The following is a 27,260-nucleotide window of genomic DNA, read 5'->3' as shown; positions in this document are numbered from 1 at the left end:
CCTGGTCTTTCAGCTCTCCCTGAACACTATGGGCAATTAGTAATATTTTTATTGTATGGCTGGCGCCATTACGCCAGAGTTACCATTTTGCACTTCACTGCACAGGCGGGGGTGGGGACACCTTCACTGTAGTATGCACCAATAGCGCTCTAGCACGCTTTTTTCCCTATTCTCAGCCTACAGGCGCTGAGTCAGTTTCCTAAGGGAGAATGTCTTACTGTGCTAGTTTTCAGTCAGTTACAATTCTCTAGCAGCGCTAGGTGAAATAGTCATTACTCCCTGAATAGGAGTTCTCTTTGCTACGCAGTTTGAGTGATCATCTTCCTTTTCACTACTTCAGTGTGAAGTTAAGTAACACTCTCAGGCCAGACTACCTTTGCCATTTATTATGCCTGCTCAAAGTGCAATACTAAATTTTGTTGTGGGGAGTCTACTTCCTTAAGTGATGCATGCCAACCTTCTAGACAAATGCCTGTGGCCTCTGCACCCCCCCCCCCCAGTGTTGCTCACCCCTAGTGCGATGGGTGCTGATCCAGAATGGGCGAACTCCCTTTTCTGGACTGTGATGGATGGTCAATTTGCTTATATTCTCTTTTTTTAAATTACATTGTGAATTATCAAGCAGGCCAAATTGTATTCCACCTGTAATGACCCCCCCCCCCTTTCTATTTCAGAAATATATGTAATATTTGAATGTTTCTCCTGTAATCTTGCAATTACCAGCCTAGCTGATCGCAACATTTTGTATGTATGTGAATATAACTCCTTAAAAACTCCCATGAGAAAGAACAGCTCATAAGAATTCTGTTGTACTCTTGTCTCCAGCTGCAAACCTGATGTCAGCATTTAATGAAGAATTATAACATTACATTTGAAATGTAATGTGTGTCAATATGAAATATTCTCATTGTATGCTATTGACTAAATCAGAATTATTGTCACATTGCCTCTAATTGGTAAACCTCAAGCCTACACCCCTTTTGAATGATATTATTGTAACAGAGTTTGGCAATAAACCTCAGAGTAGTATTTTGAGCATACAAGCGATGTCTGTGTGTTTATTCCTCTCCGATATAGAGCGATATAAAATCAACTGATCAGCATGCTGGGTAAACTTCCTGGAGTGAGTGTCTGTTGGAACACTCGTCTAAATTTCAGTCTAATATATTTTGAGCCATGACTTCCTGAACAGGACAGTTGATAACCTGCTTAACATTACTCAGTCCATATTAGGTGGCATGTCTGCCCATCTGCCAGATTCTTGTTTTGCCCGCGCTCATGTGGACTCCCCATCCATGTCTTCCCCTTGTGGTCGACGCCGCAAGTGAACTAGAGTTTCTCGCTTGTCTTCATTTTCACTGTCTTCTTCTGTTTCACCTCCCCCATGTGGGCAAGGTGTTTCTGGTGACTCCTCTTCTCCTAGAGAGGTTTTGTCTGACGGTGAATTATCTGATTCGGATTCAGTTGGTAGGGGGTTCTACCCCACTTCCCACCTCTAAGGCGGTTCTAATTAGAGCTGTCTGACACACTTTAGCTTACTGCTTCTGCACCTTCTCTTTCCACTGACTCCATTTTTTTCCTTCAGCCACAACATTCTCAGGCTGTTTTTTGACCCCACTGGGAACTAGAGGGTACTGTCTTTAAGGAATGGAAGCACCCAGACAAGTAGTTGTTCTACTCTAGCCGGCTGGATGTTTTCTACCACTTTCAAGGGGACAATTCTTCCGCATGGGTGTGGATTCCTTTGCTAAAATTACCTTTGAGGCCCTTCGCCTGATTTTTGCACCTGTCTGGGTTAGCAGAGCGGTTACTGAATGGGCTCAAAAACTGTCATGGCCCGCTCTTGAATCCCCCTCAAGAGGAATTAGTCAGTCTCTCTCACCCGATCTCCAATGCGTCAAAGTATATCTGCGAAGATGCTCTTGACGTGGTTCGTCTGGTAGCGAGGGCTTCCGCTTCCCCCGTTGCTATTCGCAGGACTACCTGGCTCAAGGATTGGTCTGCTGATTCAGCCTTCAAGTGCTCCCTGACTTCTTTTTCCGGTGTCTTGTATCTTGGGGCCTAGGTTGGACGAAATTATGCTCGGAAGCCACGGGTGGTAAAAGCACCAGTCTTCCTCAGGAAAGACCGCACACTACCCCAGCCAAAAATGCGGTTCAGAGTTTTTGCTCCATTTGTGGTTTCTCTAACACCACTTCCTCTAGGCTGCAGGTTCACCACGATCAGAAGGCCAAGACCTGGCCCCCCCAACCTCCACCTGCAAAGGTTGGAACCAGCAAGGCCAAGACCACCTGAAGGTGCGCCCCCACTCAAATTTCTTCGGATGGGGGGCAGGCTTCTGCACTTCAAGGACGACTGGTGCTCTCACATTTTGGATGCCCGGGTTCAGAAGGTGGCATCTTTGGGATATAAAATTGAATTTGCCAGCCTATCTCCAGAGCACTTCTTTCATCCACTGTTCCACAGTCCCCATCCAGGGTTGCACTCTTTTTTCAAGCAATCGACTGTCTGCTTCTTTAGGGGGTCATCATTCTGGTACCCTAGAACCAAAAGGTTCAAGGGTTTTTATTCCCACCAAGATGAAGTCTTTGTCTGAACACCTAATGATGGTTGAGACGGACTATGCCACGGCCGTGGCTTATCTGAATGACCAGGAAAGCACTCGCAGCGCCGCAGTGATGGCCGAGGCTGCCAGGATCCTGGTCTGGTCGGAAACTCATGTTCTGGCTCTTGCAGTGGTTCACATTACCAGGGTCGACAATTGGGTAGAGGACTTCCTCAGTCGCGAAACAGTGGACCCAGGGAAGTGGTCTGTTCCCCAAGACATCTTCGACCAAATTTGTCTGGACATGGACTTAATGGCCTCCAGGTTCAATCGCCAGGTTCCCTGCTTCATCTCCCGAGCTCAGGATCCAGAGGTCTGTACCTTGGATGCTCTCGTGGAGTCATGGTCGGACTTCAGTCTCCTGTACGTCTTTCCTCCCATGCTGCGGCTCCTCCAGTGGCTCAGGGCGGAGGGGATTCGTGCCATTCTAGTGGTCCTTGTAAGCCAACGTCCCATGGCCTTTTCCTGTCCATCCCGACCTTCTCTTTTAGGTACCTCTCTTCCACTAGAATTTAAGGTCGCTAGGTTTAACGGCATAGCTGTTTTTTTCGGTGAGTGTTATCCTCACTATGCTTAAAGTCCTCTTCAGCACGCATCTATCATCATACATGAAAGGATTACCTTGGCTGGTGTGAGGATCGCAAGCTTTCCCTCTTGTGTTTTTCCTTGTCCAGGATTCTATCAGTTTTACAGCGGGATTTGGATCAAGGTTTAGCTCTCAGCTCCCTGAAGGGGCAGGTAACTTGGTGTCTAAAACGGACATTAAAACTTTTTACAGGGGGTGGCTTATGCGGTCCCCCCTTACCGTCCTCTGATTTCCTCGTGGGATCTGGATTCGGTCTTGGATGTCTTGCAGTCAACTCCATTTGAACATTTGAGAGAGCTCTGTCTTTGTTTTCTGTCCTGGAAGGTGGTTTTTCTGATCGCGGTGACCTCTATCTAGAGGGTATCGGAGTTGGCGGCTCTCTCTTGTCGGTCTTCGTTTCTGATTCTTCACCAAGACAAGGCGATTCTTCGCATGGTGCCCTCCTTTTTGCCTAAAGTTGTTTCGGCTTTCCACATAAATGAGGATATTGTCTTGCCGTTTTTTTTGTCCTTCTCCGTTCTTTTTGTCAACCAACAAACCCGAGGAAGCCACGATGTGGCGATACGCGTGGGGCATTCAGACCCCTTTTCCCTTCTTGTTGGACAGTACGCTATCATGCTGCACTAATGCATACGGTTTGATGCAACATTCCTATGTTATAATTATACAGGTTTAGCATGTTTTTGCTATTTTAACTATTTTTTAAATGTGCATGTGGTACAATTATCGTTAATAAATTATATTTTTGCGGAACATTGAATTTGTATCTTTTGCCTTATTCATACCCATTTGTGTCTTGTTGCATTTCTAGAGTTTTGTAGAGTATGTGGCAATACATGTGCGGTGCCCGCTGTTGGTTATTATACGGATAATGTCTTTGTACTTCTTTGTGGATACTCACTTTAAATTATCGACTTTCTTACCCGCTTATCCCGGTCTCCTCTCAGGTCATGCATCTGTCTATTCAGGTTGATCATCTTCTCCTCCAGGTCATGCAGCATTAGATCAAGGTCATCTAGAAGAAGAAAGTTAACATGAGCAGGATTAGCTAACTGAGCCAATTACAGATGCATACGCTTATAACAAATACCAAAATACAGATTCTTAATTGCTTGTATGACACGATTCCAGTCATGTCGAGGTCCGATCATTTAAAATGCTGAATATTTATCGATTCTCAAAAAATAGCGTTGCATGCTTGCGATGAAGCTTCAAACTGAGCCTCCCATGCAAATGTTAACAGAGTTAAAAGGGGTTATCCCGTAAATCATTTTCATACAAAAGTCCTAAAATGCTGTTTATAGAGTTTTTAAAAGTAATTTGTAGCGTTTCTAGCATAAAAAAAAAACACCTTTTTTCCCAAAGCTGCTTCCATATGACTCTTTTGGTGCTGCTGCTTACTCTGTGTGCTGGGGAGGGTCTCTGAAGAATCAATCTCCTTCCCACTCTGGCTGCTGACGATATAGTCTCTTGTTACTTACCCTGCAGAAGGAGTCTCCTCAGCTATGCTGTCACGCTACTGCAGAGTCTCTGCTCCTTCCCTGACAAGCATGGAAGAAAGCTATTTCTATTGGCTGCTTTGCAGTAATCAGAGGATCACTATGCAGTGACCTGGCTGTGGAAAGAGCGACTGAGCACGTGTGTACACCAGCACTAAGGTCATTAGATAGACATGCACACTGCTGTATACTTTTACTTACATAGAATGGCGCCACCTGGTAATCAATGCCATAACTTCACTGTATTTTTTTTTTACAGAATGTAAATGGCAAACATTGTTAATTTTTTCTTATGCATACAATAAATATGCTATTTAATGTTGAGACAACAGCTTTAAATCTGTGAAGCACAGCTGAAAAGTGAGCTGCCCATATCACAAATTGTCTGGTGTGTGTTCCAGTAGCTAGAATGTAAACTACAATATTCAATAAAGTTTTATATGGCTACATAAAAAAATAAAACACCCCCCCCCCCATTTAAATTCTCTCTTTCCAAATTTGGCCTTTAAAGTGGTTTTCCCGCAATCTTCAGAATATTTAATCTAGTCCATATTAAGGCCCCATGCACACAAACGTGCTTTTGCAGCCGCAATTTCCCCGAAAATCCACGGGAGAACTGCGGCCCCATTAATTTCTATGGGCCCATGCACACGACCGTGGTTTCCACGGTCCGTGCACGGCCCAGGAGCCTGGACCGCAGTAAGAACGGATATGTCTTATTACAACCGTGTTCTGCAGTCCAAGCTCATAGAAAATAATGGACGCGGCCATGTGCACGGCACGCGATTTGCGGGCGCTCGCGGGTGACACTCCGCGGCCGGCCGACCCGAAAATCACGGCCATGCACATAGCTACGGTGTGCATGAGGCCTAACCCTCTCAGTACCCGACAAATTTTAGTTTTTTCCTCAACGCCTTCAAAAAGTCATAACTTTTTTATTTATTTTTATTTGACACAGCCATATGAGGCCTTATGGGACAAATTGTACTTTCTTATGGTACTATTTAACCCTTTCATGACCAAGGGTCATTGATGCCCGTGTCCAGGTCAAATTTTCCATTTTTTATGTGCACTTCCTTAAACGATAATATCTTTGCAACCGCTTTGAAGATCACAACTATTTTTACTTTGTTTTTTTACAAGGCTTATGTTACTTTCATTTTCTAGATTAGTTTAATTAATTCCATGTTTTAAATTTTCATTATGAGCAAACAAATCACCAAAAATGTGAAAAAACACTTTTTTGTAATTTTTTTTAATTTATCTATATTATATGTGTATGTACAGACACACACACACACATACATACATACATACATACATACATACACACACTGTAGAGCTCTGTAACAATTAGTCGTCTTCTCTCTCCATCATTCGCACAACGTGGATCAAAAGGGCAGTTAACAATGGATCAACTGTCAGTTTTTCATGGCAGTTTTACAACAATGTGTCTCAAAATTTGAATCCATTTTCCGGCTGTCTGACCGTTTTCAACAGCCGTTTGCCATCCGTTTTTCATGGACGTTAAAAAAAACTGGATGAATTTTAATCGTTAGTGGTTTTTTGTCCCAACCCCCTGAAAACAACACAGTGCCCATGTAGATAGTGACGCAATACCACTGTAAATAGTGCCACATTGCCCACATAGATAGTGCCAGTGCCCACATAGTGCCCAATGTAAATAGTGCCACATTGGCCACATAGTGCCACAGTTCTCCCACATAGTTCCACACACTGTGCCCATGTAAATAGCACCAGTGTCCCCTGTAGGTGCTGCCCATATAATGGCACAGTGCCCTTGTAGATAGTGCCACACCCACTGTATATAGCACCCCCCTGTAGATAGCACCACACCGCCTATATAGTGTCACCCCCTGCAAATAGAGCCACCCCCCCTGTACATCACGGCAAACCCCCTGTACATTACATAGCAACATCCCCCCTGCATATAGCGCCACCCCCCCCCTCTGTAAGTGGCACCCCCTTCCTGTAAATAGCATCACTGTGGCTCCCCGGCCAGAGGGATTCCGCTCCTACAGGGAGCCGCTGATGTCTCTGTCCATATATGGACAGTGACGTGAGGGGTTAACTCTAAAAGCGGAATCCCCTGCCAGAGCGGGGATTTCGCTCCAGGAGTAGCCCCTGACGTCACTGTCCATATATGGATAGTGACACCAGGGACTTCTCCAGTAGCGGAATCCCCGGCCAGCTTAGGTGGCGCTATCTATAGAGGGTTTTGTGCTACGTACAGGGGGTTGTGTGTGGCGCTATCTACAGTGGGGGGTGTATTCCGGGGCTCTCAAAGCCGCGGACGACATGAGAGTGCAGCGCTGCTCACATTGAAACAGCACAGCACTCATTAAACCCATTCCAGGCTATCAACGTCTATATACGTGACAACTGCACGGTGCATCGGCAGTTGGAACGTATATAGCCATGACAGTCGTGAAGGGGTTAATGTTCTGTGTGACGTACTGGGAAGGTGTAAAGAAATTCAGAATGGGGTGGAATTGGAAAAAAACAGCAGTTACACCATTTTCTTAGTTTTTACGTTGTTGACTGTACGGTGAAAATGACATGCAACCTTTATTCTGCAGGTCAGCACGATCACGGTGATACCAAATTTATATCGTTTTGTTATGTTTTAATACCTTTACAAAAAATTTAAAGTTTGAAAGAAACAAAAAATGTTTTGCATTGCCGTATTGTGACTCCCATAACTTTATATTTCTGTGTACAGAGCTGTGTAAGGCGTCTTTGTACGTGGAAAGATGTCGTTTTTATTAATACCATTTTGGGGAATATCTGGCATTTCAATAATTTTTTATTCCATTTTTTTGGGGGGTTGAAGTGGCAAAAAAACTGATTCGGACATTTTGACCTTTTTTCCCCAACTACGGCATTCACCGTATTGGAAAAATACTTTTATACTTCAGGCATTTTCGGACACGGGGATACCTAATGTGTTTATTTTTTAAAAGCTTTTATTTATGCATTTAAACAACATAAGAATAATAATGAATATGACATTTAAGCAAAATACATACATATTTGTTGGTTAAGGCTGTGTTCTCATCACCGTCTGTGTTCCGTTGACGGGTTCCATCGGAGAATGGGGTGATATCGTTTAGGGCCTGTTCACATCACCTTCCGTTAAAGGGGTTCAGCCGGAGGTTTCCATCCGGTTAACCCTTCAGATGTTATAGCCAACCATATCAACACAGCACATTATGCACTCAATTTTGAACAGATATTTTGCATTCAGACACTCAGGCACCCACCCAAACACACTACTGAGAATCACACTGCGCTGCTTGACCCTCCCCAAGCCCCAACACAAAACCCTACCGGGTTGAGGTGGACACCGTAGTCTCAGGCGTATATAGCCATCTAGACCAAATTTTGTCAAACCTGTATGCGCATTTCCTATAAATATATAATTTTTCATACAAAGGCACGTATTTATTAATAAGTTGGAGCCAGTGTATGGTACTTCAAACTTCCATCATCTTCATTGACATAACAACTTTCCTGGCAGGGAATAACACTAAATGAAAAAATATCTTATCATAGCAACCCGGTATAATAACATTCAGGATCCCTAGCAAGAATAACCTGGGGAGGCAGGAGTTGCGGAAACTGGAAATGGTCATGATATAATTCAATGAGTGATGACCAAAAGGGTGAGACTTTAGGGCAGGACCATACACAGTGTATATATGTGTCTATCTCGGATAGACATCTGAAGCAAGTATCTGAATCAGAAATACCAATCCACTTGAGGCGAGTAGGGGTATAGTATATCCTGTGCAAGAATCTGGTCTGGATTAAAAAGTTACTAACACTCACAACAGTATAGAAGAAGGAGAGTTCACCCTCCCGCCAGTCATCATCCGTCAGTTCTAGAATATCTCCCCTCCAACTATCAAAGGGCTTACTTTGTAGTAATGAGTATATCTCTGTCAAGGGTTAACTGGAAAGGGTTAAAAAAAAGTTGCAGTCTTGCAAATAGTTTACTTTGCAAGTTATGCCTCGCTTTCTAGCCATCCTCCTGCCAATGCCCGCTTACGATTGGTGGCCCATGGCTGCCCAAAGACCACATCGCAGCTCTGTCACGTTTTTGCCACGGATCTCTGAAAAAAAACACAACAAAACTGAAGGCCCTGGACTCAAATGCATCCGCAAACGGGTCCTTGCGGCAGGAGGCAGAGCACGCCGGCGTCCCATGGAAGGGGACGCCGGCGGTAAGTACATCCAGGCTGGCGGCCGTGAATGCCGGGAGGAGGCGGATGCTACAGTCCCCCTCCCATACGTCCTCTCTTCTTAGGTACAGAGCGTAGGAGGAATCTCAAACATTACATGTAATGCACCCACAGTTTTTAGCTGCACATGTTTAGAGGCTGTATAGAGATTCAATGCATATCTTGTATATGTGTATTGCCAATGTGTATTGCCAAGGCATGTCGGCGTTTTAGTCCTCAAACTTTTATGTCTAACTAAATTCTGCCTATGTCAGACAGTACACGTACAATGTGGAGATGGAACAAGTAAAAATAAAAATGTGCAATTTCTGACAATTTCCTAAAAAGTGCCAACAGCAATGTGATAAATAAACATTACCTGTATTTCTCTGCAAAAGTCCAAGTTCGGTGCGGTCTGCCTTGTCTCTCTCCAGTGCATCCAGTCTTATATAAAGCATTGCCTGTTCCCTAGACGTGGCCCCAGTTGGATGAGCAAGGTTCACTCCAGGTGGCCCAGGAGCAGGAGTACAGTCCATGCTGGTCATAGAAGGGTTAATCCCAGTATTCTCAGGCACAGGGGCCCCAGGGTGAGAATGGGTTAGGTCTCCTTCATGCTGTAGTCCTGACTTCTCCATCTGAGAGTCCTCCAATGTACTTGCGGTCATCCCATCCTGAGTAACATGTGGGGTATTCACAGGGACAGCAGGGCCTTTAGCTTGAGACCGCTTAGTTTGAGAAGTGTCCAATAAGGGTTCATCAGGTTGTGATAAGTCGGTACCTTGTATAGGTTCGGACATAGGGCTGATGTCATTGTCACTAGGCTGTGAAGTTATTGATGTCTGGGCATCCTGGTGACAGAAGGAAGAATATATTACATTTGTCAAACTACTAACTATAGCTTTTGCTTTACAAGACCCTTCAGGTTGTATTTCACGTTTCTTGACCTTGTAACAATGTAATGCACACACTAAATGACGGGACTGTCTATGGATTCTTGGCTGAAATTTGTGCATTTAGAGTGGCTAGTCACCCTTAGCTATCCTCATCACTGAGACGTGTCAGAATATAGCACCATGAAGTATGAAGGCGCGCTCAGCCATCTACGGAGCCGCTTGCTGATCTATGTATGAGATGCTGCATCCAGAGAAATTAATGGAACTGTAACTTGTGGTCCCCTGCATTCTAGCAGTCGGTAGGACCCCCAACATTGCCATCTTCTGAAATGTAGGTAATCAAGGATTGAGATCGATTGGTCAAATTCTAAGAATTAAACCAGAAAATCTAGTGCTATTCCCTCACGTGAAACACACGTATGAATTCACGTGCCATTTGGAACTACAACCAATTACAGGCAAAAACGGTCATTTCCCCCTCCAGAATTCTAACCTTAGTTTCTGGGCATCTTGCCAAAATCTGAAATACTTCCAAGTTTTCTTCCAATCCCTTCTAGAATAAACAGACAAACAGAGGTGTAACGTGAAGCTCAAGGGCTCCAGTGCAAAACCTGTAAAAGGGCCCTCCAAATATGACAGTGCTGGTGTCCTCGTGTGGGACAGAGGGGCAATTGGGCCCCCTCTGGCACCAGAGCACAGGTGCGAACGCAGCCTCTGCACCCCCTAAAGTTACACCCCCGCACACTGTCTAAGCTCAATGTTTTAGCACATAGAACTAGAGGGGACCTTTATCCAACCATATTGATCGCACGGTTCTGTTCCTTCTTAGGGCTCGTCCACACGTAACGGAATTGCCGCGTTTTTTCCAGCCGGAATTTCGGCCGTAACAAAACGCAGCAGAATACAGTAGCAGCATAGTGGATGAGATTTAACAAATCTCATCCACATGCTGCGTAAAATTGGTATTTCGGACCGCAGAATGTCAATTCCTGCTACGGAGAGTGTGCAGAATTGCTATGTTTTTCATAGGAGATGCCTCCATCTCCTAACATTTGGAAAAACCCACCAATTTCCACACCATTTTCTGCCGGAAAAAATGCAGGAAATGGAGCGTTTTTGCCGCAGCAGGAAGCCTTTGACTTTCAACGTAATTACTGCCGAAATTTTCTGCAGCAATTCTGTTGTGTGTGGACAAGCCCTTATCATGACTAGATTTAGCACTTGCACTCTACTTGATCCTGGTCTTCCCAGCCATTGCGGGTGTGTAACTTTTAACTACATGAAGTCTGAAAACAAAAGGAGCTCTGGCACCAAATACACCCAGAACAGGTGTTTGAGAATAGAAAGCACAAAACGCCTGCAGCACTTTGAGCTCTTGCCCCTTCCCCCACACTGGCGCTTTGGTTTCTTAATCAGCCTCTCTCCACCAGCTTCTTGCGTTCATCATTACACCTACAGTTTTCAATATGGAACTATCCTATTACCGTACTCCATGCAATTAATTACAGCGCTACCAATAGCAGGGAGTATTTGGGTTACACCTAGAGAATGGAAACTAAGTTGATCGGCGCCACATCCAGTTACCTCAGTGCTACATCAACCTGCGATTGACCCCGCCGCGCTTGTAATGGCATTGAATCAGCGAGCCATTCACTAACATCTTAATCCAAATTCAATGGCGCGGATTCACAGGCATGAATCTAAAAGATGAAATGTGTATTAAAGAGGCTCTGTCACCACATTATAAGTGCCCTATCTTGTACATGATGTGATCGGCGCTGTAATGTAGATTACACTGTGGTTTTTATTTAGAAAAACGATCATTTTTGACGGAGATAATGACTTTCTCAATGGACAACTGGGCGTGTTTTACTTTTTAGTCAAGTGGGCGTTGTACAGAGGAGTGTATGACGCTGACCAGCCAGTGACCAATCGGCATCATGCACTCCTCTCCATTCATTTACACTGCACTAGCGATATAGCTATATCACCATGTGCAGCCACATACACAAGCCCTAACATTACTACAGTGTCCTGACAATGAATATACATTACCTCCAGCCAGGACGTGATGTCTATTCAGAATCCTGTATTTTTTTAATACCACCATTTTGGGGTACATATAATTTGTTGATTAACTTTCATAAACTTTTTTTCGGGGGGATAGAAAAAAAAAAATATTTCGCCACACTTTTTTGCGTCCTAAATTTACGCCGTTTACCGTGTGGTATAAATAACACAATAACTTTATTCAGCGGGTTGTTATGAATGCAACGATACCAGATTTATATAGCTTTCTTATGCTTTACTACTTTTACATAGTAAAAACACTTTTTTTTCTAAATTATTTCTTTTTGTGTCTCCATATTTGAAGAGCCACAACATTTTTATTTTTCCGCCGATGCAGCTGAATGACGGCTTTTTTTTGCAGGACGACTTCTAGTTTTTATTGGTACCATTTTGGAGTACGTGCGACTTTTTGATCACTTTTATCACATTTTTTTTTATTTTATTTTTTACGGTGTTTGTCGAGCAGGTTAAATAATGTAATACCTTTATAGTTGGGGTCATTACGGACATGGCGATATCAAATGTGTGTACGTTTTTTTTTTAATAACAAATCAAGGGGGAAAAAGTGTGTTTTTCTTTTTTTTCCCCACTTCTTTATTTAAGACCTTATTCACACGAACGTGTTAAACGTCCGTGCGACGGCCCTTGAAACAACGGTCTTCACACGGACCTATATAATTCAATGTGGCCGTTCACACGGCCGTTGTTTCAACGGACCGTGTGAAGGGTCCGTGAGAAAATAGGACTCATCTATGGGGGATGCGAGACATTGCGTCCCGCTGCGCAGAGCACGAATGCACAGTTTTTCACGTCCGAGATGCGCAACGCTCTTGTTAATCTGGCCTAACTTTGTTAAACTTTTTTTTTTTACTTTTTTACCTCTCCCACTAGGGGACTTCACTATTCGATCATCCGATCGCATTTATAATACACTGCAATACTTCTGTATTGCAGTCTATTATGCCTGTACGTGTTAAACGGACAGGGATCTGCTAGGCCATGCCTCTGGCATGACCTAGCAGGCACTAAATAGTGGCAGACCTGGGGTCCTTTATTAGGCCCCCGGCTGCCATAGAAGACAATGGCACCCTGCGATCCTCGACACTACTAAAGCTACACTGGAGTGGTTTAAATGTCTTAGAATGGCCTAGACCTCAATCCAATTGAGAATCTGTGTCATGATTTGAAGACTGCTGTACACCAACGTGTAACGCCCATGGCCACAGACCGTAGGGATTACTCATCTCCCGATGGCCGCAGCCATGGATCTGTGAGCGCTGGCCCGCATCTACTCCTCAGGAGACGCCAGCGCTCACTTCCGCTTCGTTCTGCTGTGTCTCGTAGGGTGCGCGCGCACGCTCGTGCCCTAAAGGGAAGCACGCGTACATGAAGAAAATCCGTAATTAGCCCATACTCACCCTGGACTATAAGAAGGGCCCTGCCCCTTCTTCCATTGCCTGAGCGCTGTTGTGTTTACCCGTGTTAGTCTTGCAAATGGTCCCTTAGTGTTTTCCTGCTCCTGCTACCTGTATCCCATTCTACCTTGTTCCTATGCCTTACAATGTTGGAGTCGTGTTGTGCCACCGATCACATCTGCTGTGTTACACCACCCCTGGTGTCAGCTGCCAAGATCCCATCCGAGCCTAACCATCGCTACTGTCTGAACTACCACAGGTACCCTTACTCGGACTATAAACTTTACTTGGTACACTATGTGGCCAGCTGCTATCCTGCTACGGCGGTTGCGGCCCAGTGGGTCCACATACCCACAGATCGTGACACAACGTAACCCATCTAAACTGAAGGAGTTGGAGCAGTTTTTCCTGAAAGAAGGAGCACAAATCCCAGTGTCTAAATGCGCTAAGCTAATAGAGACAAACCCCAAGAGACTTGTATCTGGAATTTCAGCAAAAGGAGGATCCACAAAATATTGGCTTTCAGGGGGTGAATACTTATGAATGTTCTCTGTTTTTTATCTTAATTATTTTCTAGGTCACAGTAAAAAATGTTTTGCACCTAGACAGGCATGTTGTATAGATCAAATGGTACAAACCTCCAAAAATCCCTTTCAATTGAAGATTGTCATGCAACAAAACAGGAAACACACCAAGGGGGGGGGGGGGGTGAATTTTTTCACAAGGCACCGTGCTGTACAAGTAAAATGTCTCCTCCATTTTTTACTAGATCTACTAATATACATTTAAACTGAATTACATGAGTGAAGTTTAGTACACAGGCCCACATTTATTATTCCGTTTTCGCCTCATTTTGGCAGCCACTGCAGGGGAAATGTCTGGGTGAGGAGACAACCCCTTGGACCTCTGAGTAAGGCTTCATGCACATTTGCGTCAGGGCTCCGTTCCGACTGAGCTTTCTGTCGGAACGGAGCCCTCACTGACACAAACTGAAACCAAAGGTTTCCGTTTCCATCGCCATTGATTTGATTGGTGACGGATCCGGTGCCAATGGTCTCAGTTTGTCCTTGTTGCTCAAGAGTTCCGTCGTTTTGACAGAATGAATACCGTAGTCGACTATCGAAATCAATGGTGATGGAAACGGAAACCTTTGGTTTCAGTTTGTGTCAGTCAGGGCTCCGTTGCGACGGAAAGCTCAGACGGAACGGAGCCCTGACGCAGATGTGAACATAGCCTTAAAGGGATATTCGACGTAAATTTCTGTTCACACTTTATAAATATTTTTCGTATTTCAATCTCTTGCAAGTATTGCAAACAAAAGTAAATTTCTATTATATAAAATTCATTTTTGCAATAAATGCATTCGATGTTATATTTTTTATTTGGTATCCCAGTATCTTGAAACCAAGATTCGGATACTTTAAAGCTAGCATGCTTGTCAGGCAATACATGGTGGTCTCCAGTAGCATGTTTAGTCTACACCGTCCCATGGTGGTTCTCATAGAGAATGATGAAGCTCCGTGTAAGTGGGGTCACCTCTTCAAAAAGATAAACCCAAATTCCTTTCGCTGCAAATACCGAGCCTCCAAGAGCATTTTTGTGGCGGGTTCATGCTCTTCGTCTCTTCAACAACATCAACTAATGTCTCCTCTGCTGTTGCAATTATTTTGTGCCACTTACCAGCCCTGCAGTCTCGGTCACTTTCCGTATCTGGTCTTGTACCTCATGCTGTGACTCTTTCAGGGTGTTGACCTCCAGCATGAGGTCCTGCAGCACGGTCATAGCCTGAAATGACAAGAGTGACCATCAAGGTGAGGGCAATATAATAATAATACAAATATGAATAAAAATATGAATAGATATTACACATGAACTCATGTTTCCTCCAGAGAAAAAGAGAGAAGTCCCCTTTATATCATCTGGGTGGAGAGATTCATATACAAAATCCCCCCCCCCCCCCCCCCCTCGGGCCTTCTAGTCATGGTCTGTTTCTGGGTTAGCAGTGCTTTAATGCTGTATGTCCATATGCATATGTTTATAGAACGGAATAAATAGCTATAAAGCTTTTACAGTTCAGTAAATACATCTAACTAGATAAACCGCCATCCATAGGGAGAACTTGTGCAAAACAGTGTCTCTCCTGAGGTAGGAAAACCTTCCACCGCCTGCCTGATAATGAGACTTCATCTCCACGGGAGAAGCTTTCATGTCGTGAAAGAAAACGCCTTCAGCGGAGACGATCACGGTACAATGTATTCATGAAATAATATACAGATTACAAAAGCACGGCTCACACCACAAGACAACACTGTTGGTCATGTTTGTGTCTTAGTTACCAGTTTTTACAAAATGGTAGCCCAGAAGTGTAATAAAAAGAACGGCAAATGGGCCAAAGAAGATCTGAATGGTTAGGCCCCATGCACACGACCGTAAAAAAACCTCCGTTTTTGCGGACCGCAATTGCGGTCCGCAAAAACGGAGCCATTCACTTTCATTGAACGCTGACACCTCTCCGTAGCACTACGGAAGGGTGTCCGTGCCGTGGAAATGTTCCGGGAATTATGGAACATGTCCGTTCTTTCGAATTTTGCGGGCCGTGCTCCCATACTTTGTATGTGAGCACGGCCCGAAAATGCGGCAGTCAGTCGGCGGCCGACCGTGCCCGCAATCGCGGGCACGGTCGTGTGCATGGGGCCTTATACTGTGCGCTAATGATAATCAAACTGTTCTTTCTTAAAAACAATCTTAGGCTTCGTTCACATCTGTGTCAGGGCTCTGTTCCGACGTTCCGTCTGAGCTTTCGGTCAGAAGGGAGCCCTGACTGACACAAACGGAAACCAGAGGTTAAATTGATTTCAATGGTGACGGACCCGGTACCAATGTTTTCCGTTTGTCTCCGTTGTGCAAGGGTTCCGTCGTTTTGACGGATTTAAGCATAGTCGACCACAGTGTTGCTTCAGTCAAAACGACGGTACCCTTGCACAACGGAGACAAACCTAAACCATTTTAACCAAATCCGTCACCATTGAAATCAACGGTGATGCAAACGGAAACCTATGGTTTCCGTTTGTTTCAGTCAGGGTTTCATTCAAGGGTTCTCCTGACAGCTCCGACGGAACCATGAACGGAGTCCTGACGCAGATGTGAACGAAGCCTTAGGCGAAATTCACACGAACGTGTGCGTTTTGCGCGCGTTGCATTTCCGTGTGGCTTTAGTGTTTGGTGAGTAGCTGCGTGTTTTTTGCGTGTATGACCCATAAGCAGTAGGGTTTGTTGAACTGTTTTAGACACACGTCTGGCAGCCCCCTGGTTGGTTTTCACGGTGAGCTGCTCCACGTAGCGTGTCGTTACGGATTCAGGTCTTAGTGCACGATACAGCTGTTCTGTATACAGAATACAAAGCATTACTGGGCGTCCCATCTCCGCCGCATTTCCTGTTGGGTGTCCCTTCGGGCATACAACAAGTGCACTGAAATAGAGAAATTGTGGATGGCTCCTGTTCATCCTAACTCTTTGTTATGGGGCGACCCGCTGGCCTTGCCTACTTCGACTCTGCTGGGTCCCATGCGCTTTCAGCGAGACGTATGGGAAGCTTCCAAAAGACGCTTCCATTTGGCGTCAGATTGTCCGCCTTTGACCTCGGTACTATATACTCCCACTATTCCAGGGGGTACTACTTCTCGAATGGTCCGATTGTGGACGGGGGCAGAGGTGTTCCACCTGGCCGATATGGTTGATCCTCATATGCTGGAGCTTCACCCGTTTTCATACTTCCAACATCATAACATCCCCTCTTCTACATTTTTCCACTATCTCCAAATTAGGCATTACATGCAACAAACTTTCGGATCCACGCGGGTCACTACACCTACAAGCTTTGAAAAACTGTGTCGCCATATTACCACTACTAAAGGGCTCATATCCGCTATTTACACAATACTGCTATCCCCGGATGACTCCCCTCCACCTGGGCATAGATGTTAAAGTGGGAGACCCTGTTGAATAAATCCATCCCTTCCTCGTTGTGGCAGATCATCTGGTCACAAGCCGCTAGAACTTCCCTTTGTACTACATATAAAGAAAATCAATATAAAAATCTTATGTTTTGGTATCATCCCCCTGCCCTCTTGCATCGCTTCAATCCGGGTATCCCACCGGATTGTTGGCGATGTAGAGACCAGAGGGGAGACCTGTTCCATATCTCTCGGAGCTGCTCCCTGGTGCACCAGTTTTGGCTGGAGGTTAGGGATTTGGCAGTTACAGCAGGATATTCCTCTAGACCCTCTTCATTATCTATTGAATGTCCCTCCTAGGTTATTGGAGAAGCCGTCAGCTCGACTTTTCCGTCACTTTCTCACGGCTGCTAAAACTCGGATTGCTTGGAAATGGAGACAAACTACACCTCCCTCTAACACTGACTTACTGGACTAGGATTAGGGAAATTCGCATCTATGGAACATATGACGGCCTCACTTGACAATACGCTGGACAGATTTACAGTGGTCTGGGACCCTTGGGACAAGTATTGGCTACCGATATCTCTGAGTTAGATCTTTGACTGATTTTGTTTTCTTCTCCCCTCCCTTTTGTCTTTCTTCCTGTGTCTCGTCTTGTCTGATTGGATCTTCTAAGGCTGGATTCACACGAGCACATTACGTCCGTAATTGACGGACGTATTTCAGCCGCAAGTACCGGACCGAACACAGTGCAGGGAGCCGGGCTCCTAGCATCATAGTTATGTACGACGCTAGGAGTCCCTGCCTCTCCGTGGATCTACTGTCCTGTACTGAAACCATGATTAGGCTATGTTCACACTGAGTATTTTGGGGGAGGAATATCTGCCTCAAAATTCCGTTTGGAACTTTGAGGCAGATTTTCCTCTCCCTGCACGCCGATTTTCGCGCCGCGGGCATAAAACAGCGCGAAATACGCTTTCTCTGCCTCCCATTGAAGTCAATGGGAGGTCAGAGGCGGAAGCGCCCGAAGATAGGGCATGTCGCTTCTTTTTCCCGCGAGGCAGTTTTACTGCTCGCGGTAAAAAGATGCCGACGCCTCCCAAAAAACTCGGCAAAATACCCCGTGTGAACATAGCCTAACAGTACGGGACAGTTGTCCTGCAGCGAGGCAGGGACTCCTAGCGTCGTACATAACTATGATGCTAGGAGCCCAGCTCCCTGCACTGCACTGTGGACACGGCCTATTTTTCCAAATCTGACAAGTGTCACTTTATGTGGTAATAACTTGGGAATGCTTTTACTTATCCAAGCGATTCTGAGATTGTTTTCTCGTGACATATTGTATCCGTGCGGGGCCTAATAGGCTTTCATACATGGCAGACCAGGAGACCATTGTTAGGCCTCTGGTTGCCATAGCAACAATCGGCAACCCTGCGCTCACAATGCAGCGATGCCGATCGGTTTCAAACCACTAAGATGCCACGATTGCTCTTGATCGCGGCATCTAAGGGGTTAATGGCAGCAATCGGAGCTAGTTCCGTTCCCTGCCGTTACAGCAGGGTGTCAGCTGATTGCATTGCGGGGTTCCGATCTGCTGGTAAAGCCCATAGATGCAGCGCTCGCTTTTGGGCGCTGGATTTAAAGGGGTTAATTGACCAGATGGGAGGCTAGCTTCGGTCCAGGGCTTGCAGCAGGGTGTCAGCTGAAGGGCAAAAATGCAGATGTGAACAGAGCGCAAGTCTACAGAGCTGTGGAGAGATGATGTATGGCAGCCTGTGCTCTGTGAATGGACTGTTTGTATAGGCTCCTGCACAGTACAGATTAGCGCTGTGACAGTATTTAAAGGGAACCTGTCACCTTTATCCCTATATGTAGGCAACACTTTATAGAGCAGGGGGAACTGAGCAGACTGATTTTTTGCGAAAAAGATTAAACATTTTTTTATTTTATTTATGCAACTCCCTATGTGACATCTCAGTTTGGAGCCTTTTTACATTTGATCCCTATGGAGAATGACAAGAGCTGCGACAATGAGGCTGGACTGGTGGAGTGTTACTACTTTTAGGCCGAGTTCACACAGAGTTTTTTGCAGGCAGAAAATTCTGCCTCAAAATTCCGTTTGGCTCACGCCCATTGAGCGCCATGGGCAAAAACGCAGCGAAATACGCTTTCTCTGCCTCCCATTGATGTCAATGAGAGGTCAGAGACGTAAATGCACGAAGATAGGGCATGTCGCTTCATTTTACCGCAAGCAATTTTTCACTGTAAAAAAAAGGCTTTTTCGGCCGTTTTTTGGCACGGTTTCCGTGTAAAAAAAACTGTGTGTGAACAGGGCCTAACAGCTGCATTTAATGGCTACTCCCATGTCACAAACAGATCTGTATGACTAAACTCAAAAACCATGGAGGAATGGAGGGCACTGGTGGCTTCATGGATCTGCCACATACTGGCCAGTATTGCCACCGGTCACCTTCATACAGAAGCCCCAGGACTTGATCAGTGAGGGGATGGCGACCGCCCGTTACCTTACACACTCCGTCCTCATTCACCTCCAGTCTCCTCTTCAGCTGCATCACCTGCCACACGTCTTCCAGGCTGCTGCCCCCCTGCTGTCCGGAGCGGCTCCTTTCAATAAGATCTAATGCAGACGTGGAGTTGTTTAGCGCCTCCATGTGCAGGATCCTGCGCTCCTGCCCCCTCACCAGCTTTCCTCCAGCCGGTGGGTACCGCCCGGTGCCGGCTCCTGGGAGCTCCGCACTAATATCCTGGATGTGGAAGTGCCTGATAATGGCATGAAGTAGAGTGCGCAGAGCAGTGAAGTTCACCGCCCCGACTTCTGGCGTCCCAATGGCCAAATTAGTCAAATCAAACAGACAGATCCCTGTCGCCTCCATCCCGGACATCTCCAAGCGAGCGCTGCCTTGTACTGACTCTCAATCACTACCATGACGCCACACCTGCACCCTCTCACCGGTGTACAGCGCCCCCTAGAGCCGGGTGCCGGAATATTGTGTGAGCGCGCCTCCTCGCTGCAGGCAGTGTCTGTTTTCCTCATGGACTCGCTCCCCGCGCTGCGCTCTTCTACTGGGGTGGAGTGACCCCCAAAACCGTGGCGGGAGTCTAGACTATATATATATACCAGTTCTGTACAGGCACTCACACGTGACCCGAGACTCCCCACTAACCCCCGGGCAGATAGAAGCGCTGTATACTCCCAATAAACCGAAGCCTCCTAGGGCTGTGACAATGTGATGAACTAGGGGCCACAAGGGCTGACAGAAAGCAGGCCACACGCTCTTTGAGGCTACGCAAAACTAAAAACGGCTTTAAAATACGGGGCTGTTTTCAAGGGACAAGGCCCGAAAAACGGCTGAAAATAAGCCGTGTGAACATACACTGAATGAGGCAGAGGGAAGAGCAGGGACGAGGGGAATTAGCCAATCAACAGACAGGAGAGGATAAACCACGCCCCTTCCCTGGTACTCCAAAATAAACTGCGCGACCATACTGAAAACATGATTACAGTACGGTTCACCCCCATACATTCCATCACGTCGGTAGCACGTTTTCCTGTTTACATGCAGTTTTTTCGGCCAGAATGTCCGCTGTGTAAAACAGCACGTTAAAAAAAACAAAAAAAACGCTGCAGGCAGGTATAAGCTGTCACATGGGATAAAACATTATCCTAGAGGGCTGGGCTGCAGGACGTCAGAGGGACGCCTCGTGATGACTACGGGTAGAAATGCTTTTTTTTTTCTGAGTTGCGATTCCACTGCAAAAATCGCAACATTTGCTATTCGTTGCATGTTTTACCTCCACACCGCGGGTCAATTGATGAATGTTTTTTTCGGCATATTTTTTTTACGCAGAATCTCCCATGAGATTTGTTCAAATCTCATCCACTCTGCGGATCTTCCCTAGTAGTTACTCTAAATCTAACAATACGAATTCCAGAAATAATGACATTACAATTGTAATCACACATCATATTATTTATTAAAATAGATTTCACAGAGCCATTTGTTCTGCAGGAGAATTAACCGTTCATCTGCAACAATTGCCAACTCGGTCAGATTTGCCATCCCAAGTCCAATGCCTCCTTTCTCCTGCTGTAGTTGGCTACTGGGCATCGAACTTTGGCCATATCCTTAGTGACAGCTAATATCATGCATGTTTTGGGATGATTTTTAGACCGTGCCAGTCTCACATTACTGCCAGGTTATTGGCCATGCGTTGGCAGCTGTAAGTGTCCAGCTACGTGGAGGTTAGGCTGGTAATTTGCAACTTTCCTTTATAGATGTATAACCAAGATAGCATTGAAAAAACAAAAAAAAGCAAAAAACAAAAAAAAGCAAAAAACAAAAAAAAGCAAAAAACAAAAAGCAATGGTTTGATTCGATGAATCCTATGTATGAAATCATAGCAATGTGTCCCAGTCCTATTACCTCTAGTTCACATTGTGGTCAAGCACATTGTGGGCACGATGCCATTTGCTGCTCTTATAACACATACGCTAAGGACATCTTGTCCATTTTACATACACTGGGAAGATCAGAAGAATGGGGCTTTATAAGAAATATCACCACATCGTTTTCAGAGTTCCAGGTCCGAGAAACCGCTAGAGCACAAAAACCTGGAGAATTTTATAGGGTTGTCCAAAATGAGGGGGGAAAAAAAATGGCCCTACCCTGGTCCATGTTTGGTAGTGCAGCTCAACCCCATTGAACTAAAAACAGGGCTGAACTGCAATACCCTTACAATCCATGGCCAAAAGGTGGCGCTGTTTCTAGGAATCATTAGCCATTTTTCAAATGTACTCCACCCTGACTAGAGTATAAGCGTCCATTCACACATTGCGATTGAGGTGCAGTTAAAACTGCATCCAAAAATAACAGTAAGCATTTTTTCCACGATTTGGTGCGTTTTTCAATGCGGTTGCATTTTTTACCGCAACCACATTGAAAAACAAATCAAATCAAGGTAAAGACGCATAAGGTTTTCGGATGCAGTTCTAACCGCATCTTAAACCGCAACGCGTGAATGGGCCCTAACTGGAACGTGACTCAGTGCTCCTGCCAGATGACCACTATGTAGGGATAGATAATGGACATGCAGCCGACATTTCCTAATGGGGGACAAAACGTGCCATTAAAATGGTACAATGTGGAAAAACCGTCCTGTGACCACGTCTGTACAAATGAAGTTCAGAAACAAACATTGTGATAACCAGTTTTTCATTTTTGACTGGAGAATCAATTTGCAATTCCCTGTAGTACCTCTGTATAGTCAGTAGGTGTCACTGTAAGACAGAAAGGGAAGCAATGGCAACAGAATCAACATATGAAACATTTTAATGAAACCTGGGTGTAAGTGTTCTACATCGTTTATCACATCTATAATATTCTACCTACTTTAAACATCATTTTAATGATCCACTAATTACATGGAAGATTGATCATTATTCCTATATAATAGGATGAGGCTAATTTGGCAAATACTAGAATTCTTTTTGCAAATTTGTGACTTCTTTTATTGAGTTTTAATAGCAGACAAGACTTTTTAACTTATCAAAAACTGTACAACACTCATCCTGTGATCAGGTTGTAAAAACCAGAATATCCCTTTAAATATCTCACAGGTGAGTTCATAGGGTATTGGTCAGTGTAGTAAATATATCCCATAACATACAGTCCTAAACGTCGATATTTAGCCATGAAATAAGCAGAATAAATGACGCTCCTGCGATCGTCCGTTAGCAAGTTGCGGCATCATCTACCTGTAAAATAACATAAACCACATCATGTATTTTGGTACTAGAATCAAAGGCTTTTCGTGAAATTGGTCATTTAGAATTAAAGGAAAACACTATTTATGTTTGATTCCCAAAATAACTTTTTCTCATGTCTAATGATGTCAGATGCTCAGGTTGCTGTGTTCTACCTGCCTCTGCCCCCCATGCTTTACACTGCAGCTCTGCTTGATGATATTATTCTGCGTATAGACATAAGCCCTCTGTTCCAACTCTGCCTAACAACTCCTACAAAGGAAGTCATTGCAATGACCACAAGTGCGAAAGATTATCAGGGAACTTCCACACTTAGGTGGCATATACTCGATGGCACTGCCAAGATAGCATATGTAAATTAGTAGAGCGTGATCTCAATTTCTCTTTAGCCCTCCAAAATATGCGAACATGGCTTCTATTATTAAAATGTGTTTTTTTTTACCCTTGTCCGTAAAGAATAAGAGAGTTTTTGAATATGTTTTAAAAAAAATCCCCTCCACCCAACACCCACCGAACTGAGCGCCACCGTAAATAAACACCTCCCCTCCCAGTCTGTGCAATGTACAGGACACCCGTACATTGCATAGCCTGTGCCCCGCAGTGGCCATGTCACATACGGACAGTATTTTAGAAAGAGCCCTTCAATAGTAGACCCGTCTGTGTCACCCACTATCGCATGATGTTCCTTCACACACATCCATGTAAATATCTTCAATGGAAGAAAGCAGACAAGTCATCTGACTAGACTGAACTGCCCTTATAGACATAACATAGCTGTTCAGCTGGCGTCCATCTTCCCCAGCCCCCGCTATATACAGGAACGTTCAGCTCTACTGAGGAAACCAAGCATTGGATTGGTCATACTGTCCGAGCCTGGTTTCCACAACTGGGAACTATCGAGTTGTGCCTGTTGTTCAGGATCAGAAAAAAAGGGTCTGTTTTTTTTTTTTCCCCCCAGAAACAGCGCCACTCTTGACCATGGGTTGTGTATGGTATTGCAGCATATCCCCGTTCAAGTGGATAGGACTAAGTTACAATACCAAATACAGCCTATGCAGACCATTTTTTCTATTACTGGACAACCCCTTTAATGTAGGATGTTGTACCACTTGTGATAATATCTCCCAATAGTAGTGGCCGCAATACGGTCTTCATAAAGTCTGTGATATCCATCGTAGTAAACAATTCTAAAACACATTATTACGTATGTAAGTGAATGAACACCGCACCCAAATCCGCCAACATTGGATTAGAAAAAAACACTAAACTAAAAAAAACAGTACAAACTGCCTGTCCGTTCACACAGAAAGTAAACAGATTCCGTTCTGTCGGAACGGAGCCATGACTGACACAAACCAAGGGTTGATTTCAACGGTGACGGATCCGGTGCAAATGGTTTCCGTTTGTCTCCGTTGTTTTGACGGAATGAATAGCGTAGTTGACTTCCGTTTGTGTCAGTCAGGGCTCCGTTACGACGGAAAGCTCCAACGGAACGTCAAAACGGAGCCCTGACGCAGAGGCGAACGACCCCGTTGGAGCTCTACAAGCCCTCAAATACTTTTCAGACAGCAAACAGGTTATTGTAAACTATATACAATATACATGAAAACACCGCTGTGAATAACATCGCCCAGACCTCCGCTATACGTGCCTGGATAAACTGGAGGGACAACTGACGGGAAAAGGAATCGGGACGGTAATAGGATTCACAGGACTGATATCAGCATCAAGTTCACCTAAAGAGACACATACCTTATATAATTCAGGCAATGTCTTGTAGGTATCGGAGTATATACAGTGAGTAAATCGACAAGAGCGGCGACGTTCTGGAAAAAGCCAATGCTTTTCTAATCTCAAACAGCCGCTTCAATGACAAATCTGCCAGTTATAAAAAGAGACAGAAGCTGCACCACTCTAGAATTAGATCTTCCATGCAGGACTCTGGGAAAGCCAAGCAAATACCACTGAAGAACCTGTAAGGGCTTGTCCACACACAACGGAATTGATGCAGCAATTCCGTTGAAAGTCAAAGGCTTTACATTGCGGCAAAAACGCACCGTTCCCTGCGTTTTTTTTACGGCAGAAAAAGGTGCGGAAACTGCTGTGTTTTTCCCCAACGTTAGGAGATGGAGACATCTATGAAAAACCGCCGCAATTCCGGAGCGCATGGACGAGCCCTAAGAGTAGTCATGCTGGTTGTCACGCGGCTCACTCATAACATTCTGTTCAGCGGTTTCCTAGTTATATCGGTTTGTGGGAAAGCTGGATGATATCCAAGAAGGCTGCTATAACCACTCCTTCCGTGGTGGTCACGCAGCTTTCCCAGACTCCTGAATAGTAAATCTGTCTTAACCAGGCATTTAGGACGAGGAAAATGAAGTGACAACTCATGTCGGACTGGTAATGGAAGCCACTTTTGAGGTCACCCAACTTTCCCAGTAACAATTTTAACTACGAAGAATAGAAATGTAAACATTAAGTATTAGAGAAGACAAGAATAACGGAAGGTAGAATCTTTTGCTTTGGGGACTAGTAAAGTTTTTTTTTTCCAGGACTTTTAATTGATGGCCTATCTTCAGGATACCAATGTATGACTGGTGGGGATCCAACTACCGGGACCCCACTGATAGGCAGAATGGAAGGGCACTTTCACCATTTATGCAGGTACAGCGTGGTACGTGCGTCTGTGCCTGGTACTGCACCTCCGCCCCTTCAAGTGAAAGGGGCTGAGAGGGCCGAGGTTCCTTCTTTCTGCTGATTGGTGGAGGTCTGACCCGCACCAATCACTGGGGGCCTATCCGGATAATAGGCCATCAGTTGAAAGTCTTGGACAATCCCTTTAATTATTATAAAGCTCTTGATGATTTTCCAGCGCAGTCCACTGAACATTTGCAGGCTTCATATTTAGTTACTTCAATATTTACATTTTCAATTTTTTTTTCAAATGATATATTCATGCACGTATGTGTAAGCAGATACACCCCATAGATTTTATATATGGTATACACGCAAACCAGTATGTGTTAAGTAAATAAACGCGAGTCTGTATCAAGAGCGTGCTCAAACGAAACAACATTTTTACAGCTAGGGCTCCACTGCCCGGCATAGTGGCAATGCCATCCTGGACAACCCGCCTAATGATTTTGGATGCCCTAAACTTAACATTAGAGAAGTCTGTTGCAAGCTAGAATTAAAGCCCTAGATAATGTATGTTATATTGAACGCATGTGATATTAATTTGCAGTGTGTATCAGTGTATCATTAACGTATACACGGACACACACAGTATATATAGAGTCCACAGTTTGTGGTGCAGGTTTATATTGCGCTGCCTCTTGTGGCAACAGTTAGGTTAATGCGGTTTGACTTTACTGCAATAACATTATTTTGGTGGTTGAAAGGCTCTGAATACGAAAGAAAAACAAGAAGGTTAATGTATCAAGTTCTTGATGGATAAAAGCGGGCATTACAACCAGTGCTACAAATCCTTTCCAAAACCTGAAATCAGTTGTATCCCATTCTCGTCCACAAAAGGAGAGATAGTAAATGTAGGGTTCCCCTTATTCCCGACAGTAAACTGGCAGTGCCTGTAGTGTGAATGCAAAAAAAAGGACGGGATTCCTCAATCGATGTCTACCCTTTCCTGCATGTGGAGTTCCACCCACTTGTGACTGGCACAGATCCAGAACTTGACTGATCAGGTGGGTAGAACCCTTCAATCGTCCATTGCAATGTTGCGAAAGAGGTAGGACATGGACTCTCCGTTGTGGATCCGACGAATCGCTTCGGACAGGATCAGACTGATGTCCACCGTTTTGATCTTTGAGCACTGTAGTTTCTGCACCTCGTGGGGGACGGTGTTGGTCACCACAACCTTTGGAAGGACAGAATAGACATAAGTCAAGTATGAGGCAATGTTTGGAGCGTGGCGCAATCAATTCACTCATTAACCGCTTTATCAATTATTTGTAATGACATTCTTGTAGTCATGCAGTATAGGCATTAATACTGAAAAAGACACAGGAATTTGATAAAGAAAAAAAAAAAGAAAAAAAGACACAGGAAAAAGTTTTATACCAAAGTAGGTACATCTTTATTAGTGTAAAAAAAATATAATATAATATATATATATATTAAAAAAAAATAAAAAAATAGTCCATGTACCCATGATAGTGTGGTTCCCCATGTGTACAGATGCCATATCTAA

The 27,260-nt window shown here is 44.6% G+C and overlaps 2 protein-coding genes across 8 annotated transcripts in view; both read right to left on the bottom strand.

Moving 5' to 3' along the window:
- The window catches only part of QRICH2 (glutamine rich 2), a 44,644-nt gene extending 23,974 nt beyond the window's left edge, over nucleotides 1-20,670 (bottom strand). Inside the window, exons 1-4 of one of the 2 annotated variants that reach the window (XM_075845187.1) lie at nucleotides 19,794-20,670; nucleotides 14,993-15,097; nucleotides 9,314-9,782; nucleotides 4,115-4,206 (exon numbers count right to left, since the gene is read on the bottom strand). In XM_075845187.1, coding sequence (XP_075701302.1) covers nucleotides 4,115-4,206; nucleotides 9,314-9,782; nucleotides 14,993-15,097; nucleotides 19,794-20,171 — 1,044 coding nt within the window. In that variant the 5' untranslated portion in view covers nucleotides 20,172-20,670. The remainder of the gene's footprint in view (nucleotides 1-4,114; nucleotides 4,207-9,313; nucleotides 9,783-14,992; nucleotides 15,098-19,793) is intronic. The other variant, XM_075845188.1, reaches the window with a different exon arrangement.
- Nucleotides 20,671-21,239: 569 nt separating this feature from the next.
- PRPSAP1 (phosphoribosyl pyrophosphate synthetase associated protein 1) overlaps nucleotides 21,240-27,260 on the bottom strand; it is a 29,594-nt gene continuing 23,573 nt past the window's right edge. For all 6 annotated transcript variants that reach the window (XM_075845989.1, XM_075845992.1, XM_075845990.1 and 3 more), the window contains exon 11: nucleotides 21,240-26,927. In XM_075845989.1, coding sequence (XP_075702104.1) covers nucleotides 26,769-26,927 — 159 coding nt within the window. In that variant the 3' untranslated portion in view covers nucleotides 21,240-26,768. The remainder of the gene's footprint in view (nucleotides 26,928-27,260) is intronic.

The sequence above is a fragment of the Rhinoderma darwinii genome, chromosome 13 (assembly GCF_050947455.1).
Source record: "Rhinoderma darwinii isolate aRhiDar2 chromosome 13, aRhiDar2.hap1, whole genome shotgun sequence".
NCBI classification, from domain to species: domain Eukaryota; kingdom Metazoa; phylum Chordata; class Amphibia; order Anura; family Rhinodermatidae; genus Rhinoderma; species Rhinoderma darwinii.
Note: the sequence above shows the minus strand (reverse complement) of the source record. Positions and strands in the feature narration are given on the sequence as shown.